The sequence below is a fragment of the Physeter macrocephalus genome, chromosome 5, assembly GCF_002837175.3.
Source record: "Physeter macrocephalus isolate SW-GA chromosome 5, ASM283717v5, whole genome shotgun sequence".
NCBI lineage: Eukaryota > Metazoa > Chordata > Mammalia > Artiodactyla > Physeteridae > Physeter > Physeter macrocephalus.
This window is the reverse complement of record NC_041218.1, coordinates 76,883,834-76,904,021: the sequence shown is the minus strand read 5'-3', so window position 1 is coordinate 76,904,021 and position 20,188 is coordinate 76,883,834. Positions and strand designations below refer to the sequence as shown.

At 41.0% G+C, this 20,188-nt stretch overlaps 1 protein-coding gene across 2 annotated transcripts in view; it reads left to right on the top strand.

Moving 5' to 3' along the window:
- RAPGEF5 (Rap guanine nucleotide exchange factor 5) overlaps window positions 1-20,188 on the top strand; it is a 220,546-nt gene that overhangs the window by 143,986 nt on the left and 56,372 nt on the right. For both annotated transcript variants that reach the window (XM_028490102.2, XM_055085044.1), the window contains 2 exons: window positions 3,989-4,110; window positions 4,571-4,659. In XM_028490102.2, coding sequence (XP_028345903.1) covers window positions 3,989-4,110; window positions 4,571-4,659 — 211 coding nt within the window. The remainder of the gene's footprint in view (window positions 1-3,988; window positions 4,111-4,570; window positions 4,660-20,188) is intronic.

Here is a 20,188-nt window from a genome sequence, read left to right as displayed (position 1 = left end):
CAGCCGCTCCGCGGCACGTGGGATCTTCCCGGACCGGGGCACGAACCCGCATCCCCTGCATCGGCAGGCGGACTCTCAACCACTGCGCCACCAGGGAAGCCCCTCTTCTTTTAATTTAAAATTTTTTTTAATTTATGTTTTTAATTTTAAAATTTAAAAAAATATATTTTTGGCCGCACCGCGCAGCATGTGGGGATCCCAGTTCTCCGACCAGGGATCTAACCCGCGGGCCACACCGCACCACCCTTCCACCTCCCCACGGTGGCAGTGCGGAGTCCCAACCACCGGACTGGCCCCGCCGCCCCGTCCCCGCCTCCCCACCCCACGCCCGCTCTGATTTCTGAGCACTTTGGCAGGAAGGCCTAAAACCATAAACACATGTTTTTCTACCCTCAGCAGCACAAAGCTGCCTGGCAATTCCTCTTTTCAAAACTTGTTTATTCCCTGTTGCAACCCTAAAGCCATTTTTCCAACAGTTTCCTCTTCAGGCCGCCAAGGAACCTCCCCTTCCAGAAGATGGTCTGAATCCCCACTCTACGGAGATGATAGAAAGCATCTCATTCTGTCTACCTCAGCTACCTTACTTTACCTGCTCTAATTTTTTTCTCAATCTCCACCCATCTTCCTTCCCGTGATCCTCTCTGGAAGGAGGAAGTCTCGGTCCTGTTGTAGCCTGAACCCTCCATGCACGTTCCTGATCTCTCGCCCCTTCTCCATAGCCCCTCACCTTGCCGACTTCTCCATCCGGGCAGCCTCTTCAGCCTGACTCCTTCCCTTCGTGGTGAGATTCCAAGAAGGCGGTCTTGCCTGTTTGTGCACTTCCTTCACATCCGCTCACACCTCAACACTCGCCTTCTCATCGTGGTCTCCTCATCACTTCCTCCTAGACTCTTCATCTTCGTGAATTTGACAACGTCAGACAGCCTTTGTCCTTGACTCTCCTGAGTCAGTGCCATCCACCTTCTCCTGGCGTGTCTTGGTTTCACTGCTTAGTCATCTCTTTGGTAGGTTTCCTCATGACTCTGAACCCCTCTCTCTTCCTCCTACTTTCTGTGTTTTCCCTTTCTAGTTCCCCTTCTGTCCTGCTTCCCTTCAACAATCTCATCCACTCCCAAACTTGAGTAGTTCACAAATTTATCTCTGTCCTTGGCCTTTGTCCAGAGCCCTAGTTCTTTATTTCTAACTGCTTGCTAAACATCTACAGCATGATGTATTATCCGTACTGAAACATCAATTGTCTGAAACCAGGTTCTTTAGTCTCAGCACAACCAGTTTTTTTGTCCCATTTAATGGCATTTCCATTCTCTTTCACCCACAGATCTGGGATTTGATCTGTCGCTTTTGACAGTCAAATCGCATGGGTTCTCTGCCTTTGCTTTCTCTCTTGCATGTGGCCTCATCTTGGGGGAGCTCACCACGTTAGACTTATGCTGTTATGGAGCTATCACCTTGTTATTTAAGGGCAGGGCATCGGTCTTACTCACCGCTGCTTTTGCCCCTTAGTGTCTGCCACATTGCCTTACCCAAAGCAGACCCTCACTATTTGTTGAGTGGTGGTGTATAAATTAAGCATAAATTAAGCAAGTAAAGCATGCTTTACTTGCATTTCATGAACTATCTGTCATTGAACATATTTCTTGTCATTAGTTCTTTAAATACTTTTATTCTTAACCAAGCAAGCACCAGAATAAAGTTTCATACCCAGAACTTCAAGTCTGGTACTTAGGCTGTTTTTCAGGAAGAGCAGTTAGGTAAGGGTACATAGGTTGGTCAGGAGGCATTAATTTCACCTTCCTTCTTGAGAGCCAGGTATAACACATACGGTTATTACGTTTTCACGGCAATTTTAGATAACTTTCATCTCCTTTTATACATTGATTTTTCTGCTTTTTTGCTTCTTTATTTTTTAACAGGTTTTCAAAATGGAAACTATCACTGTGACATAAGATGCTATTGATAGTACATCAATATGGTTCAGCTATTCCCCTGCCCAGCAGAGTGTAGCTGCTCTGTGCACAGCCCTGTAATACATATTAGTTACACAGACATTAGAGAAGCCCTTCCCATCCATATGTATGTGCATGGCCCGCGGAAGTTAATAATGCCGTATATCACATGCACGTAGAATGTAAAATGTACTTCAGAATGACAGCAGGCTCATATAAAATGAATATTGGCTTAACGACGAGAGGAAAGCTAGGGGAAGATTTTTGTCCTTTCAAACCTGCTCTTTACTGAATTATTTGTTTCTGTGTCTCAGTATCCCAGACTCACATTCTGCCGTTTTTTTTTTTGGTCAATATTATGCTCCTCTCGCCAGCCACCTTGCTTCACTTCAGCCACATGGATAACAAAAGAACCCCTTTGGAGAAATGAAAGATAGCAATTATACATTGGTATTCATGTTACAAGAGTCACACTGCCATCCTCAGGGAGTTTAACAATGAATATCCAGCATTAATTGCCACAGTAACTGCGTGTCTGACCTTGCTGAAGTGTAATACATCAGTTTTACATAGTAAAATTATTTGCCACTAAGAGATTTAAAAAGGATGATCATAAAATTATATTGCTGTTGAGAATGATTAGTATTTTTTGTTTTTAAGAAGATCTTGGAGGACTCAAATGGCTAGGTCACTACATTTTCTTAGGAATCAGCACGCCGGGAGTTGAAATCATCATTTTCCCACTGATTTGGTTGGCAATTATGACAAGAATAGTGCCTTCCTATTCTTATGGAAGGTGAATAAATACATCGGCATCTCTGAGAAATCTATGGAACTGATAATAAGGCACGAGGACATAGTACCTTTTATCCAATCGGGGGCGGGAAAATGTTCTTTTTGTGTGTTTGTACCTAATTTAGGTAGGGTTTTCTGCCAGGAGCAGAAACACAGAAGCATGCTAGGAACCCTAGGACATGTTTCCCTTTTTAAAGAGGCAACATAATTTTTAAGGTGAAGCCTCTTTGCTATCAACTTTTCTTGCTTCAATCTTTTGCTCAGATCCTCAGAAATACAGAAGGTAAATATTTTTACATGTGTTTCTCCCTACCCCCTCCGCCCCTACCTTCCTCTGGGTGGGTGCCGCCCATCAGGAGAATTTCACACTCCACACTCAGAAAGTGTTCGTCACTCGGGTCGGCTCCACACTGCTGGGTCAGCAGTGAGCCCGACTCTGACAGAGCCACGTCAGCGGGCCGTGTTGGGCTCTGGGCTGTGGAAGCTGTGTGTGCAGAAATGAATGATTGTTCAGCCTTCTCTCCGTGTTAAAAGGGACCGCGGTGAAGAAAGTCAGGGCATTCACCCGTGACATCCGAATTTCAGCCTAGATGAGATTCTAACTAGAGATCCTTTTTTGCTTGTATCCTGGCAAAACAAGTACATGATAAATGTGAAGCCCATCTCAAGTTTGGGAGTAAAACATGAACTGAATGATAGAATGAGTAGTTTTTTTCCCACCTTTGAAAGTAAGGCTGTGATGTAAATGAATATGATATGTATCCGCTACATCTACTTAATATGGCTTGCTCATTGTTTTAGTGTTTAAATGATGTTTTATATGTTTTTCTAATTTTAATATAGTGGCAGTTTAAGAAGTATTAACCAGGTAAAAGAGAGTATAGCACACATGCAATTAGTATATTGTGTTTTTGAGACTTTGAACTTTGGATTTCTTAATTCAAATCATTCAGGTAGTTTTAAAAATGAACTCTGAATCCCATCCCCACTTTATTTTTTTTCCAGTTTCCTTTAAAGTATTTATGTCCTTCTAATGCTTTATGTATCCGTACAACTTGAGCCTGGACCCTGTACCATTAGAGGGAGATTCTTGACCAGATTCCTAATTTGTTCTGAATCTGTAAAGATATTAGGTGGGAAAGCAACTTGAGAAAGTGCAGCTTTAGTTAGCTCTTTTTTTTTGTTGCCTTTTAAATTTTCTCTCTGTTTTTCCTTCTTCCATCCATCACTCCCATCGGCAATTAAAGCAGGATGATGAAGTGACAACCGTTCAGGTTAAAGAGCAGGACCGGGACGTCCTGGTGCTGAAGAAAGTGCAGAGCTGCGGCCCAGCCCCCCAAGCAGGGAGCACGGAGGAGAGTGATTGGAGGTCAGAGCTTCCACCCAGCCCCGTGCTCCTGTTTCCTTTTCCCTGCCTTCCTCCCCTTCTCCCGCTCCATCTCACTCGCTCTCTCTGCCTCCTCTTCCCCCGCTCCCTCCCTCCCTTTTTTCTCCGCCTCTCGAGCCCTAGCGTGCTAGCTGACTGCAGAGCTCTTAGCGGCCAGATGGACTCAGTTCCCAGTGAAAGGACAGAGATGGCAAGATCTTTGAGCCTTTAGGGGATGCCTTTGTTAGTAGCCGTGCACAATGGGCAGCTCCCGGCTGAGAGTCTTTGACCCTCATTTAGAGAGGAAGGATTCTGCCGCGCTTTCAGACCGCGAGCTGCCCTTGCCTACCTTCGATGTGCCTTATTTCAAATACATTGATGAGGAGGTTGAGGACGAGGAGTGGAGCAGCCGTTCACAATCCTCCACTGAGGACGACTCTGTGCACTCTCTGCTCTCCGACAGATACGTGGTCGTGTCCGGGACCCCCGAGAAGATCTTGGAGCACCTTTTGAATGACTTGCACCTGGAAGAAGTCCAGGACAAAGAAACAGGTAAGGCAGGGGGGTGTCTCCTGCTTCCAGACTCACAGCTGCGGCTGCCCTTGTCAGTTTCCGGACGGGCAAGACTCCCTCTGTGGCTGAAACCAGAGTGGGCTGAACCAGCGTATGCTTCTTGGGCCTCCCCCTTAGCCTCCTGCTGTTTTGTTTAAATCCAGTAAATGGACGCATGTAGATCCAAGCAGCCGCCTGGCAAGTAGCTGTACAAAGAAAATGATACGAAGGCAGATGTTCTTGTTTCATTGGCAATTTTTACCAAATCTCACCTAAAGGCAGTTGGCAAGAGGCCAGCATTTAACAGCCACTGTTCAGTGAGAAGGAATATGAGGGATGGGGTTACCAGCTAGCGTTTACCTGGCTTGTGGGAAGCACTGAGCTGGGGGGAGTAGCCTCCCTGCCGAAAAGTCAACCATTAATGCAACTACTCAGCAACTATAAGCTTAGCAGCAACTTCTGCCTTTTTCCATGTGGTTTACAAACTGCTCAGAGCAAGCCTCGCTGTGCAGAATATGATACTCATAGCTTCTCAGACCAGAAACTGTAATTCACTGAAGTCTTATTGATCAGGCTTCTTGTCCTTTCTATTTAATCTGGGAGGAAAATACCCACTTAGCTTTTTCACCCTTGCACTTCTGGAACCACTACCATTGCATGATCTACCCAAACTTCCTTTATCACACAAGGGCAGTGCTTGCTTCTCTTAACCAAAATTTGTAATTTGTTCCAGCCTGGAGCAGTTATTCCAATGAATAGGCCTCTGGCTGTAGCCTGAATTCTGTAACTTGATGCCCTGACTAAAATGCACTTTTTGCCGCCACCGTAGCACCTGTGATGCCCGCAGTTTGCAATATATCGACTGCATCAATAAAAGGCATTTTTGGTTGTATTAGTACAAGTAACTCCTTAGGTTTTTCCCATGCAGGAAGGGTTGTGAAATGACAGCTTAGGTGGGAACAAGAGTTTCCTTGGGTCCCAGTAGTTTTGTCTGAACTTAATTGATGTCTGGCTCTATACTGCATTATAAAGGACATTAAGAGAAACAAAGATGTGTGAAATATGTAATAGTGTTTTTTTTAAAAAAAAGGCAAAAATGACTCAATCACACATCCTACATTAATGTTATTGTTTGATCTTGAAATTCGAATAAAAACTTTATTTTGCATGTCTATGTTTGGGGAAAAATAGTAATAGTTGTCATTTATACACAAACAAGCTAAAAGAGAAACGTATTCTCGTGGCATTTGCTGGGTGGTTTTTGTATGTCTATCTATTAATATTTTGTGCGTTTGAGCACTATTTCCGTGTTCTGCTTCATCAGAGATAGTCATCGTGGAACTGGCTATAATTTTCCGCATACTGGTTAGCAGACTGCTTTACACAGGTGGTTTGGACTAGATTACAGGCAAGTTATCTGCCACGAAGAGGACACCTTTGAACATGCGTAGCAGTTTGGGGGACTGAATGCGTTCTTCTTAATAGCACTGCAGTTCTATAACACAGGACTTTGTGTCTAAGTCATGTTAATAAGAGTAGAAATTACTGAAGCCAGTACTAGGCCTACTTGAGTTCTTTTTTCTTTTGTTCTCACTGTCATTAGTTTTTTGTGAAAGATGGCCGAGGTACCCACTGACAAGTTAACACCGGGAATGAGAAATCACCGAAATTCCTGTTACTAATGCCAGGAGTTGCCTCCTGTTGGGAGACAGTGTTGTACCTGGTGTCTAGTGACTGGTATTCCCAGTTTCTTCTCGATTATACCAACACTGGGATCAGATGTGTCCCTCTTGCCAGGTGCCGAGCAAAGCTAAAAGGACCACGACTCAGTGTGACCAAAGCCAGGCAGGCAGAGCCCCGCAGGGGTCAGTCTCTCCTCATTCCTCCTCATTTCCTTAGCAGTTGCAGAGGATACATGTAAAACTTCAGATGTTTGCAGGGACACCTGAGGGGGAAAACAGTAACAACTTTTCCTCTGATCAAAGGAGAGTTTTATGAAAATGAAAAAGTCAGTTTTGGAGAGAGATTGATGTGTAATATGATAGGGACACCTAAGTGGAAGTCCCATGCAGTTCTTCCACACTTCAGGAACAGCGCTTGGAGAAAATACACCAGAAGAGCCACTGTGTGCCTTTTGTTGGTAACATTTTTAAAAATATAAATATAAAATCAATTTCATGTACAAATTGAAGAAAAGTGGTTATGAGTTCGTTCTAGTTTGACTCCTAAATGAATCACATGTTTAAAGTAGTTGAGGCCCCTTGTCACTGACAGCGGTGAATGTTAGTTCTTTATCTTGGTCAGGCTGGCAACCCTCACTGTAAAAGGTCTACGTGTGCAGGAGTCTGAGTCGCGTAAACATATGGAAGACAGATGGAGGAAAATGAGAAGGGGCTGCAATAAAAGTATACAGCAGCGTTTTGACGTTCTTGAGCGCCCCTTTTAGGGAGATGGAGCCATATGGAGCCGGGTGGAGCCATATGGTGGTCGTCCACATGGCCCCAATGGCAATGAGGAAGAAAGCATACATGGGAAGAAATAAATGGTCCTGGAGTCTGGGATGAGCCTGTTCTGGATTCTTACATTCCTGTACCCACCAGAGGCTGGGGAAGTTAACCAAGCAAGAGATGCAAGTTATTTCCATCTCTTCCCCACAAAAGTCACTTCACTGTGAAAATGTAGGTGCAAGGCCCAATAGGCTAAGAGACCTGTACTCACAAAGGACAGGTTCAGGTGATTACTAATTGCTGTTAACATGCAAGTGGAGAAAAAGTTTACTTAATTGAATGGAATAGAAATAAGAGATACTGTATTTTTGTTACTACCCAAATCTAGAATAGAATAGAATAGAAAACAACAATTCATATAGTATTCTCTCACCATATCAAACTGAGTTTTAAAAGCAAAAAACATTATTAGAGATGCTTACAAGCAACCTACTAATGATTTTCCTAAATGATTTGATCTACACAACACTTACCATGCTTATTTTCATAATCCCCTACGTGCCTACCTTTCCTCCCTGGTACTACCAGGCACAAACAGTCATCCTGGGAATATCTGTGGAATGAGTGGATGGATGGATGAATGAATGAATGAATGAATGAATGAATGAATAATTCTTCACTGTTTAAAATGGAAAAACTGTTTGAGTCTGGTAACTGGATACCTATTTGTGAACGTCAAAAGACTGAAGCTGTTTTCAAAGATTACCTTTTCTTTCGAGGTTCAGGGTCTGACTTGAAGCATTTGGGATGTTAGGAAAAAATCAAGCAGCTCTATCTTTCATCTTCCCAGAAATAGGGCAGACATGACTGGGTATTCCCAGCCCAGGAGAATTACAAGGAAGGCAAGAAGCAAGAAAACGTGTTGTGAGTAGAGGAGCTGGAGGGGTGGTGGAGCAAGTCCCCACCACCAGCCCTGGTCTGTAGGGTCTACAGTGCTTTCTGCTCCTATTTAACCCTTTCCCCTCTCTGGAAAGGATCAAATGTGTTTTGTCTAGAGATGCTTCTGTTAGGAATAACAATTTCTGTTCTAAAGGGGGTGGCCGGGGACAACACTATGATCAGATGGATTACACAGAGAAAATCCTTCTTATTGACTTTTCTTTCTACATCTGCATTATGATGAGTCTACCTTAGGGGAAACACAAGAGGAAATAACATTATTTGCTCCCCCTTTTTTTTTTTTTTTCCATGTCTTGGGTTTTTTTGTTTTTTTTTTTTTTTTTTTGCAGTACGTGGGCCTCTCACTGTTGTGGCCTCTCCCATTGTGGAGCACAGGCTCAGCGGCCATGGCTCACGGGCCCAGCCGCTCCGCGGCATGTGGGATCTTCCCGGACCAGGGCACGAACCCGTGTCCCCTGCATCGGCAGGCGGACTGTCAACCACTGCGCCACCAGGGAAGCCCCATGTCTTGGGTTTTTATTCATCTTTTTGAAGCAAATGTGCTTATGATTACAGGTTTTCAGGAAAAAAACAAGCAGAGAATAAGATAGTGAGAACAGGTAAAGCCTATTAGCCGATTCTTATTAGGCTTGACCTGCTTTCGTCCAGGTATGGCTGTTTTCACTTCATGAGGTTATCGTTCAGTATATTGTGTACTCAGTGTGGAAATGTCTGCTCATCCTGCTTTGACCACGGACGGCATGGATGCCTCCGTGTGGGTGGTGTACTTTCAACAGCACCTAGTAGACTGATTACATCATGGAGAAAGTGAGTCCCTTACCTTTGTAACGAGGCAACCACCTCCGTGAAAGTACCTGGTTTATATCATAGGAGTGTCTCACTTAATTGATAGGGTCCCAAAGCTATTCTCCATTGCCAGCTTAATGGCTTTTTTTGGAGCATTGCACTGATGGAAACTTGAGTGAAGCTAGGGCAGGCAAGCCATTTTTCATTTTCTTTTATCTTCGTTCCCGTTTCAGCACCAAGCGTATCCTAAATACTTGATACATATTTCTTGTGGAGGAAAATTAAGAATGCCTTTTTCCTGATCATTGGAAATACGGAAGACAATTTAGGTGAACTTCTTCCTTAATTTCCTTACCTTTTAGGATTTCTGGAAAGATGTTTGGTGCTTCTCTTCTAGGCTTTCTTTTGCAGGTGGCAAGACCTTTATAACCCTGTGGCTGCATGGCTTTTGCAGGACTAAAACTTTTGGCGGGTAGACACGGAAGTTTTTAGATGGTGGTAAGCCTCTCCATGTTTTTGTGCAATTAACATGCATGTGAAATTATCTTGGATTTATCTTTTTATTTTTGTGGTATCATGTAACACATAATAGACCAGTGGATCTTATCTGTGGCTGTACCATTAGCAGCACATGGGGCATTTTTCAAAATATCAATGTCTGGGTCCCACCCCAGAGATCCTGGTTCCGTTGAGCCGAGTCGGGGCCTAAGAGTTATGGGCTTTGAAGGCTCCCCAGATGATGCTATATGTAGCCAGGTGTGAGAGCCACAGAACTAGGACAATGACTTTGTCTCTCCACTTTTTTCAGAGACATATTCAAAGTGTCTAATAGTTATAAATTTGCCCCTGAGAGCTAGGGGCGTCATTTCACCTTTCCTCCACCTCCCCTCCCCACTCCTTCTCCTGGTCTCTGTGTCCAGCCTCATATCCACTGGTCCCTGCCCTAGAGCCTCTGCAGCCTGAGTTTAAAATTCCCAAACCTGCATTGCTGGTCCATCCACTGAAATGGTTTTGAAAACAGGAAACAATCAGAGCAGACAGAGGTACTGGCCACACAGCTGTTATCTCTCAGTTCTTGGAATGAGGAGGTGACGGTATAGTGAACAAAACCCATTTGGATTTTTGCCGGGGTTCTGTCACACTCCAGGGATCTCTGGGTGGTCCTTCAGTCTCACAGCCAAGAATGCTTACTTCTGTAAGAAACGATGTTCTAAGGAAGGAGAATATGCACGCAGCAGAGTAGAAAGGGTACTAAAATGAGATTCTGAAGCCTTGGGTCCCAGATCTGGGCTCCATTGATAGACCAGCGTGAGACCTTGAGCAAGTTATACATGAGATGAGTTCTGACATATCTTTCATCACTAAAATGCTTTGATCTAAAGAGATTTATATCAACCCCTTTCCTTTCAAAGTATGTCACAGAACCGTAGAATTCTAGATCTAGAGGAGACCTTAACCCTGCGGTCGTTTTATGCTGACCTCACCATCACTTAGGCTTTGCACGAGGACTTAGGCGGTTTGGTCTGACTTCATCTTGCCCTGTCTTACTGCTGTGTTTCTTCAGCCTCGCTCAGAGAGTCGTTAGAATGTTGATGGGGTAGCAGGCTTGGAATTCAAGGCTCAGTGGCCATACCTGGTGATGATTTAAGTGTGTTTGTATATAACCCTGTCCAATGGGAAACTTTTTAAGTTCCTTTGGGAAATTATGCTAGAACATTCACAAAGAATAGCTTTGATTTATCACCTACCAGTAATATCCATTTGCAGAGAGTTTTACTACCAGGCCATTTGGGGATATTCAGAAATAGTCCGTTGCTAGAGAAAAGCAGCGGTTTTCCCCCGGTGATGAAATACTCTGCATCCTGGCTCTTATACAAGCCCTCCCCCTGTAGTTCCTTTACTTTTAACTTTACACACTGCTTCTGTAATAAAATACAGCAGTGCATATTTGAGTGTTCAGTTTCTATATGCGGGTGAATGAATACCATAGAAAAATTTAATTCCTTCCTTCCACAGATATCTTCGACCTCTTATGTAGGCACTGTTCTAGCTGTGGGGCATACAGCTGGAAACAAAATACACACAAACTCCTTACCTTCGTGGGGCTTACATTTTAGTGGAGGGAGTCAGACAGAAAACAGATAGGGGAAGAGTGGATGTTAGTGGTGATAAATAACCAATCTCATTATAGACACAAATTTGGGAGAACTATAGCCACACGTCTTTAAAAATGAAGACGCTAGAGGATATTTTAATGTATTTAAAGTAGTACAGAGAATGAATGTGAAATGTCTGGTCCTATTCAGCAAAGTTCAGAACCAGAGGAAATAGACTTAGTTGAAAAAATAAATAAAAGATGGAAAAGGAGTTGGAAGTAGGTATTAGTATCCCTGGATGGTACTGGCGACAGCTCGGAGCCGTAGACTCTGCATCCGTGGAAATGGTCGATGTCAGCCTTTTACCTTCTTGACCTGTGAAAGTAGCTTTCTCAGAGACAAATAACTGGACTAGGTTGCCACTTGAGGTCTTTTTCAGCTTTATGAAACTGTCAGTGTTAAATATTAGGTTAATTTTGTTTGCATACATGCTAATGACAAAATCACCGAAAGACTAAATAAATTCATTAGCACCAACTCCAGCTGCCCTGGGTGTGCCTCAGATGCAGATGAGAACCCCACTGTTCAGCGAAGGCTTGTTTTTTCAGATAAAGCGAAGGCTTGAAACAGCGATCCACGGTGACAGTGAAAATCCCCAAAGTGCCATCGAGAGAGAACTAGGAGTAAAAGTGCTCATATTAGAATGTGGTTTCTCTTCTGCTTTATAATCTTTGTGCTTTTGGTTTGTTTTTTTGGCAGTTCCCTTAGCTTCTCTCCTAATTGCTAATGTGGAGAATGTAATGTTTTTGCTGATTGTAATTGAAGCATTGGAAGACTTTATAAATTAATACTGACTAAGTGATGAGATAATTAGAACTGTGTAGAATTTCTTTCTCATTTGCCTCATTTATGAAATCAAAGAGTTTAGACCACATGACATCTGAGGCCCCTTCCAAATTTGAGAGCCAGGATTTGACACCACTCTGTTTATCCAAACATCCTTTCCATTAGATGGATGCTTGTACAGGATGATTATCTCCATCTGACGGACATAGATGCTAAGGCAGAAGTTAACTAAGCTGCTTCTGAGATAGAGTGGTCATTTGAATCTGAAAGTGAACCCAGATATATTCCTAGCTTTGTCCTAGACATCATTTTTGTCTAGTGGCTAAAATCTTGGATGAAAGGCAGAAATGAAATAAAAAACCTACCATTCGACTCTAGCTATAAACCCCAAATCAGGTGCTTCAGTGGCCACTTAAGAGGGAGCTAATCTCCAGCACAAAGACCTGTTTCTTGGTTTCCACCTGTGAGCAAGGTGGCCACTGGGTGGGCTAACTGCTTCAAGAAGGTTACACAAGAAAGGGGGTGTGGGGGAAGAGGTCCTAGTTGCAGCTGATGCTGTGTCAGAGCACTCACGTGAGATAATATTAAAAATCAGATTATGTCTGTGAATTTCATTTGAGGTGTTCATCTTCTGAACTAATCTATTCACACCACCTTTGAACATGTGATACTATATATGATAACAAGGGAATTGATGCTTTTACCCTGCCAGTAGATTGTGGGTTAATTAATACCCTGTTGGTAATGAAGCAAGGTGAAATGCAGTGAGACAGAGATGAAGCATAAGGTCATTAATGTACACTGATTAATAATGAAAATGTGCAAGTTTTCATTACAGCATAACCAATGGGCAAAAGAAGATGTTTAATGGATAAAGATGTAAGGAGGAGTACAGCCTACTTTTCAGGGATACAATCCCCATGTAGAATGAGACTGGATCATGGGAGTGCATTTATTAAATCGCATCATTTTCATGTTTACTCCACATGATCTCTTCCAGTACTTAAAGTTCAACTATAAGTCTAGAGCACCCTAGAAACAAACTGAAATATTGTAGGGCTGTGAGAAATTAATTTCAGGAGGATCTGAAGATAGGAAATGGAAAATGAAATACACAAGGGGCAAGAATTACCTCAGAAATTAGATCTTTAGTCTCCTGACTATAAGGATTTTGAAAACCTTGTGCATCTTAAGAAGAGTTTTTAGACTTTCTTCTTTGAATACTTTGAAGGAAAATATCCACGGCTTTCTGATGGGCTAGAGGGAAAGGCTGTGTCCTAGAGCTGGGAAGTGAGATAGAGGATCTTTGAAAGTTTCCTTCACGCATTATGTTCTAGATGAAATACCCATGTGACTTCTTGTTTCTGTGAATTCTGTCCTGGTGGTGATGTCCTCAACCCCCCAAACCATGAGGGTTTTCCTATGTAAACGGTAGCCAGAACAGAAGACTTAGAAATGAATGGACTTTCTCCTTTATTCACCTTGGAAATTTTATTTGCTTTATTCCCCTTATTTACATTTTCTTTGCTTCCCCTAAAATGCTTTTCCTGCAACTCAGGTGCTCAATTTGGTACTCATCTTTTTAGGTAGACAACTGTGGGGAACCTTAGATATTTCTTTCTTGGTAGTTCAGTAAATTTCTAATTTCCTAGAATGGCTGGTGGATAAATGATTACAAATAATAAAATACTCTGGTACACTGAGAGTTGCCATAAATACGTACATAAGTTGTCAATTTTCAAAGAATCATAATAGATAAAATTACAGTCTGTTTTTAAATGTAAAATATAAAGGCCCTTTCTAATAAGTCACAAAGTTCATGTAGAATAGTCTTTGGTTTTATAATTTCATGAATAAGATATTGGCTTAAATCCGTATAGTCTCTTTGACATAGGGTGAAGGTTCCCTTTTTTTTTTTTTTTGTAATTTTTTTAAAAAATTTTATTTATTTATTTATTTTGGTTGCTCCGGGTCTCAGTTGTGGCAGGCGGGCTCCTCAGTTGCGGCATGCACGTGAGATTTAGTTCCCCGACCAGGGATCGAACCCAGGCCCCCTGCACTGGGAGCATGGAGTCCTATCCACTGCGCCACCAGGGAAGTCCCTAAAGGTTGCTTTTTAAACACAAATCCAGTATAACATGTAGTTTTTCTCATAAAGATGCGTTTGAGAAAGATAATAGCTTTGTTTAGTTTTCCCTTTATATTTTGTCTCCCTAATATATACCCTTTAAGAACAAAGGCTGCTACTTCTGTTTTTCTATCTATAGTTCTATAATCTATTAATTTCTATAGCACAATTTCTCAGTTTGGTGCTGATTTTTGTTCTTATAAATTTCTTCTTTTTTCTTTTTAAAAGGAAAAATGGATTTTTATTTCTTTAAAAAGAAAATGCTGTTCTTAAGTCTTAAAGTTTTAAAAATGACCATATTTTCTCAGTGAATTTGGGGTCCGCTGGCATATTTAATATTGTACTTTAGTAGAAACACTTGTAATTTTGCTAGCGTCCCACTATATTTCCAGAAAGTTGTTTAAATGTGTGATGTGAGTCAGGTATTTTTGGAGCAGCGAATTGAAAGAAGCAACACATTCTGAAATTTCTGGAGACGAGATACTGTGTCAGAAGTGAGTTTGACAGTCGAGTAATTTTAGCAGAATCATAGTTTTAATGTAACATCAGCACATGAAATTACTGGAGACTGTGTTTAAGACAATTCAAAGGATAAAAAAACCTCTTTTCTCTCTCCCTCTGTTTCTCTCCCTCAGAGATCTTGTGTGTCATCTCTCCAGTTGGTGGATTTAAAGTGAGATTATCAGATGTTCTTGTCTGTATTGTGTAATGCTGTGACATCGTCCTCAGTCAAAAATTTAGCATCCTGTCAGAAAATGGGGGAAAAAAGTGATTTTTCTATATAAGAGTATGTGTTTCAGATAGTCTTATAAGTGGGAGGAGGGAATGCTAGTAAATGGCAATTTGTTGATTATAATCCCTGCATGTTAATCTCTCACAGCATGTTTCAGTCAAATTATGGCTTCATGTAAAGGGTGCAGTGCCACAGAATTGCTGTAATTGACAAGCACATGTCTAAAAGGAATGTTCTTCAAGTGGGAGAATTTTTGCCTTTAACATACCTATAATTGAGCTTTTCCTCATTTCTTTTTGCAGTTTTTCTCATTATAACCTTCTCCTCTCGTTTCGCATTATCCTCATTTTTTGCCCTTGGGGCTTTCTTGCTCTACAATTGAAACCATTCTTTTCATTCCGTTTGCAGCTTTTTGCCTTGTGCTTAAGGCTGCTATTTGGCTGGCAGTCCTTCCCCCAAATCTCAGAAATAAATATGAAATTAGACAGAATTGGTAGGTATGTGTGAACGGCAAGTGTGGAAAACTAAAATTTCTTGTTGTAATCCCCAGAATATCTTGCTGTAATCTAAATAGTGACAGAAAATTACTTTCAGAGCCATCCTGTATCCTTTTCTGCTTCAGACTTATCCTTCTTTTCAGCATTCAGGATACTTGGTCAGTCTTCTAATTTTTAAATCTTTTAATCCTGTAAATGAGCTTCACTTAGTGTGAAGATGAAAAGCATCAGTTAAAATTGCCCATCTCATGCCTGGTTGGATATTTCTACTTAAATTCTCAGTCTAAAAATGAACAGGGTTTTAGGTGAGTGTCTGTATGTATCAGGGCTCATGATAGTAGTTCTAGTATTTAAAGCATCTGGTGTTTTCCTTCTTGCTACATCCCTTTGAATGTGCCTTAAATAGACTTGTCATGAAGAAAGATTTACATGGTACATAGAGCAAGTTAGGTTTTCCCCCCAAATTTTCTTCCTGTCTTGCTTGATATCACATAGTTTGTTTTTGTGTAGCAGGCTTATAGATATCATAAATCCAGTGTCATGATTTTGTTAAGAAAAAAAAGAACAGGGTGAAGATATTTTCATCCTAATTTTGGATCTTTTCCCAAGAATTGAACATACGAAATGTGACTTCTTGTGTCTTAGTTCAGTTTGATCTGAATTTGAAGGCAGTGCAAGGTCATTTTCACTTACCACTGATGACTTTTGTAGAAAGATTTTAGTAAGCTCAAGTTCTGCCAGTGCTGACTGGCATATTGTGAGTGCATATCTCAGAATTATTATGACAGTTTACACTATTTGACAGTCTTCTGAGGAGGTTGTTTGTTCTTTTAAAAAATAATCACAAACATAAAAGGCAAATGTGTCTTCATCAGCATATTCTACAAATCCACAATAATGAGATCAGGATAAATTCACAACACTCATCTCTCCTTAAGTGTACTTTTCCTGCTTATGATAGATGAGAAACTTGAGAACAAGACCACATTACTGACCCTGTGTTTGAGGTCCTGAAAATTGTCTGTGTGTATATATTATTTGTGATTAGGCATGGCTGCATACAACAGAAAATCTCGAACAGTGACATAAACAGGTATATGTATACTTCTCTCTCATGTGAAAATAAAAATAAAGAAATGCAGTCCAGAGCTGGTAAGTCCCCTCTGAAATCAGCCAGGAGTGAGGTTCCTTCCAGCTGTTTGCTCCAGTGTCCCTAGAGTCTGACCTGCATCCCACGGACCAAAGTGAATATAGCATCACAGTCCAGGTAGCAGGATGGAGCTAGTTAAGAACATACCTGTTCATCACACCTGGCTTCTTTGGTTCCTAAAGAAGAGGAAACGGCATGAAATTTTATGAATGGAAGCTTATGTTAATTTGTTTTGGTACTTTAGACCCGAGGCCATAATTATATATTTCTGTCCCTTCAAAGTAATATAAACACGTTGTAATTTAAAGTGCTGTATAATCACTTTTTAAAAGCCTATAAAGTGGTTTGGATTAAGTCTTGTATGCTTCTCAACAAGCGACTATTGACACTAATCTCCTGTATTCTTTTTTTTTAATTGATGTATAGTTGATTTACAATGTTATGCCAATCTCTGCTGCACAGCACAGTGAGTCAGTTATACATATATATACATTATTTTTTTACATTCTTTTCCATTATGGTTTATCAGAGGATATTTAATATAGTTCCCTGTGCTATACATTAGATAATCTCATGTATTCTTAATTCTCAAGGTTTACTTACCAGTAAGTACCTTTCTTGTGTGATTTGAGCCCCTGAATTCATGCTAGAGAATTCTGCATTTTTCACTCCAAAATTCTCCCTTCCATTTGTTAGAAATATTTTTCATAAAATAAATTTAACATATACCAAGAAATAGTTCATGTCATATGGCTCTGAAGAAGTTTTTTTAACAATATCACAAATTAAATTTGTTCTTTTAAGAGTAGGTTATAGTATACAGTTTTATATAATTATATATTGTACTCTTGGTGATATTTCAGAACTCATACGTACCCATTACATACCTGTGTGAGTCAAATCACAGTGAATCATGCTAACAGAAAGGCTTAAGGATTGTTCGTAGGCCTGTAAGTAGTACATTTAATTTAAAACAAGACTGACTTCTTAGAACCATTTGAGACAAGGGATATGTATGAGTGCCTTTAACCAAAAGGCAAAAATATCTTGGCCAGTGAGAGTTGATACATGTTTAATGGTCTGTTGATCCAGATGTTGGGCTGACAGGTGATAACTGAGGTGAGGGATAGCCAAGACTTTGACATGCAAGTCACTTCTTTTGATTTGGGAAAGAGTGAACAAAATGTAATGTGACCAGTGGTTTTCAGTATCTATAATGTCTAATACAGAGAAGTTTATATAGAAGAAGAGTTTTATGGTTTGACCTTTTAAAAAGTTTTCCTTTCTGCCTTTACATTTCAATTTTTAAAAATATAAATATGTATAATTGGTCGTTATTATCTTAAAAACATTATGTTAATATCTTAAAAACATTATGAATCTGTGGACTGTCTTAATCCTTCCATGTGATTGTCATTTCCATTTTTAAAAAAGTAAATTGGCTGATCTCTTATAGCTATTTGCTATTGCCAGGTGTTTGCTAGAAAATAAAAACAAAATAACAAAATTTGAGTAGGAATAAAGGGACTGTAGCATGCGCATAGGTGGAAAAAGACGTCATAGGGCCATCTTTGGCAATTCAAGGCCAATAAAAAGACCAAGTTCCCGTATCTATGATGCTTTTCCCTGTCCAAACCCAGGATTCCATGACTTTCCTGTACTTCCTTTGCCCTCACCCCTGACATGGACGGTTTGTATCCACACCTTCCGGAGAACATCGTGCAGTGAGAGCCATTGCTGTGGCTCAGCACGCCTTGGGACCTGGGCCCCTTCCGACATTAACTCGGTGGTTATTCTCTGTACTTATCTCAGTCTCAGTGTCATCATCCCGCTGAAGATAAGACCTACCTTCTAAGGTGGTTTTGAGGACCACAGATCATGTGGGTGACGCTTGGGGTACAGCCCACAATATGTGGTCCGTAAAGGTTGGCTGGTATGGTTATTTTCATACAGACTAGCTACTGTCTTTGCCTCCACCAACCGACGTTTCCCCATCACCTGCTGAAGCCACCGCCGGCTTCCTGGAGCACGGTAAGGAATAGTTGTGGTTCAAAGCATGGTTTGGGGCTCTCTGGGGCTAAAACATGTGTGCCGGGTGGCAGTGGTGGGCAGGGTTGGGGTATGGAGGTTTGCTCAGACATTCACATGGATGGACTATTCATCAGGCTGGAGCTTGTAGACTGCCCGTTGTGGTCCTTTAACGATCTCGCCAGTCAAATTCCAAATCCTTGCAAAAGCTGAGACTTTATCTTACAGCTTTGTCTTCACCAGAGCAGAGAGCCCTTTGCTCAGCCCTAAGTAATAGGTGTTTGGTCATCCGTTTCGACCAAACCTTTCTTTGTGACCCTAAACCACAAGTCTGCCTTTCACCTGTGTGAGAAAGATAGCAGCCATGTGATATTGGGAAGAAAGAATTCTAATGACTGTTCTGGAAACCAGACACAGAGGCATGTCTGCTGTCAGTCACTGGTTGAAATACTTTTCCTAGAAATGTTTTCAAACACAGGCAATACATTAAAGTAAATTTTCTTGTATTACAAGTGTTCAGTTTGTGTAAGATCTTGTGCCACATTGCTTAGAAAGAGCCTTAGTTGTGATTCCTTTAAATGAGTAAGTTTGCAGAATAGATTTTTAATTCTTAGGTTTAAAATAGGCAATTGGCTATCCATTGCTAAACTTTATTTAAAATAACTTCTCTCTAGTGTCCATAAAATTTCTTTTAACCAGAAACAAAAGTAAATTAGTAAATAAATAAAATTCTACTTGTCTGAAATTCAGCACTAATGATTCACCATGACCAAGGGGAAAAAAATTAACACTCAGAATGGTGATATATGTCAAGTTTTGAAAGAAAGCTGACAATAGAGATTCTTCTTAGTGCTCAGGAGATAAAGATATCATACCTTGTTTTAAGTTGAGTCAAGTATTAGAGTTATTGCTTGGAATAACCATGCCTGAGGCTTCTGATTTAAGATTTAAGATTTTCTTTTTAAACATCTTTATTGGAGTATAATTGCTTTACAATGTTGTGTTAGTTTCTGCTGTGTCACAAAGTGAATCCGCTATATGTGTACATATATCCCCATATCCCCTCCCTCTTGAGTCTCCCTCCCACCCTCCCTATCCCACCCCTCTAGGTGGTCACCTAGATCAGCACCGAGCTGATCTCCCTGTGCTATGCGGCTGCTTCCCACTATCTCTTTTACATTCCGTAGTGTATATATGTCAATGCTACTCTCTCACTTCATCACAGCTTACCCTTCCCCCTCCCCGTGTCCTTAAGTCCATTCTCTATGTCTGTGTCTTTATCCCTGTCCTGCCCCTAGGTTCATCAGAACCAATTTTTTTTTTCTTTAGATTCCATATATATGTGTTAGCATACAGTATTTGTTTTTCTCTTTCTGACTTACTTCACTCTGTATGACAGACTGTAGGTCCATCCACCTCACTACAAATAGCTCAGTTTCATTTCTTTTTAGGGCTGAGTAATATTCCATTGTATATATGTGCCACATCTTCTTTATCCATTCATCTGTTCATGGACACTTAGGTTGCTTCCATGTCCTGGCTATTGTAAATAGAGCTGCAATGAACATTTTAGTACATGAGTCTCTTTGAATTATGGTTTTCTTGGGGTATATGCCCAGGAGTGGAATTGCTGGGTCATATGGTAATTCTATTTTTAGTTTTTTAAGCACCCTCCATACTGTTCTCCATAGTGGCTGTATCAGTTTACATTCCCACCAACAGTGCAAGAGTGTTCCCTTTTCTCCACACCCTCTCCAGCATTTATTGTTTGTAGATTTTTTTTTTTTTTTTTTTTTTTTTTTTTTGCGGTACGTGGGCCTCTCACTGTTGTGGCCTCTCCCTTTGTGGAGCACAGGCT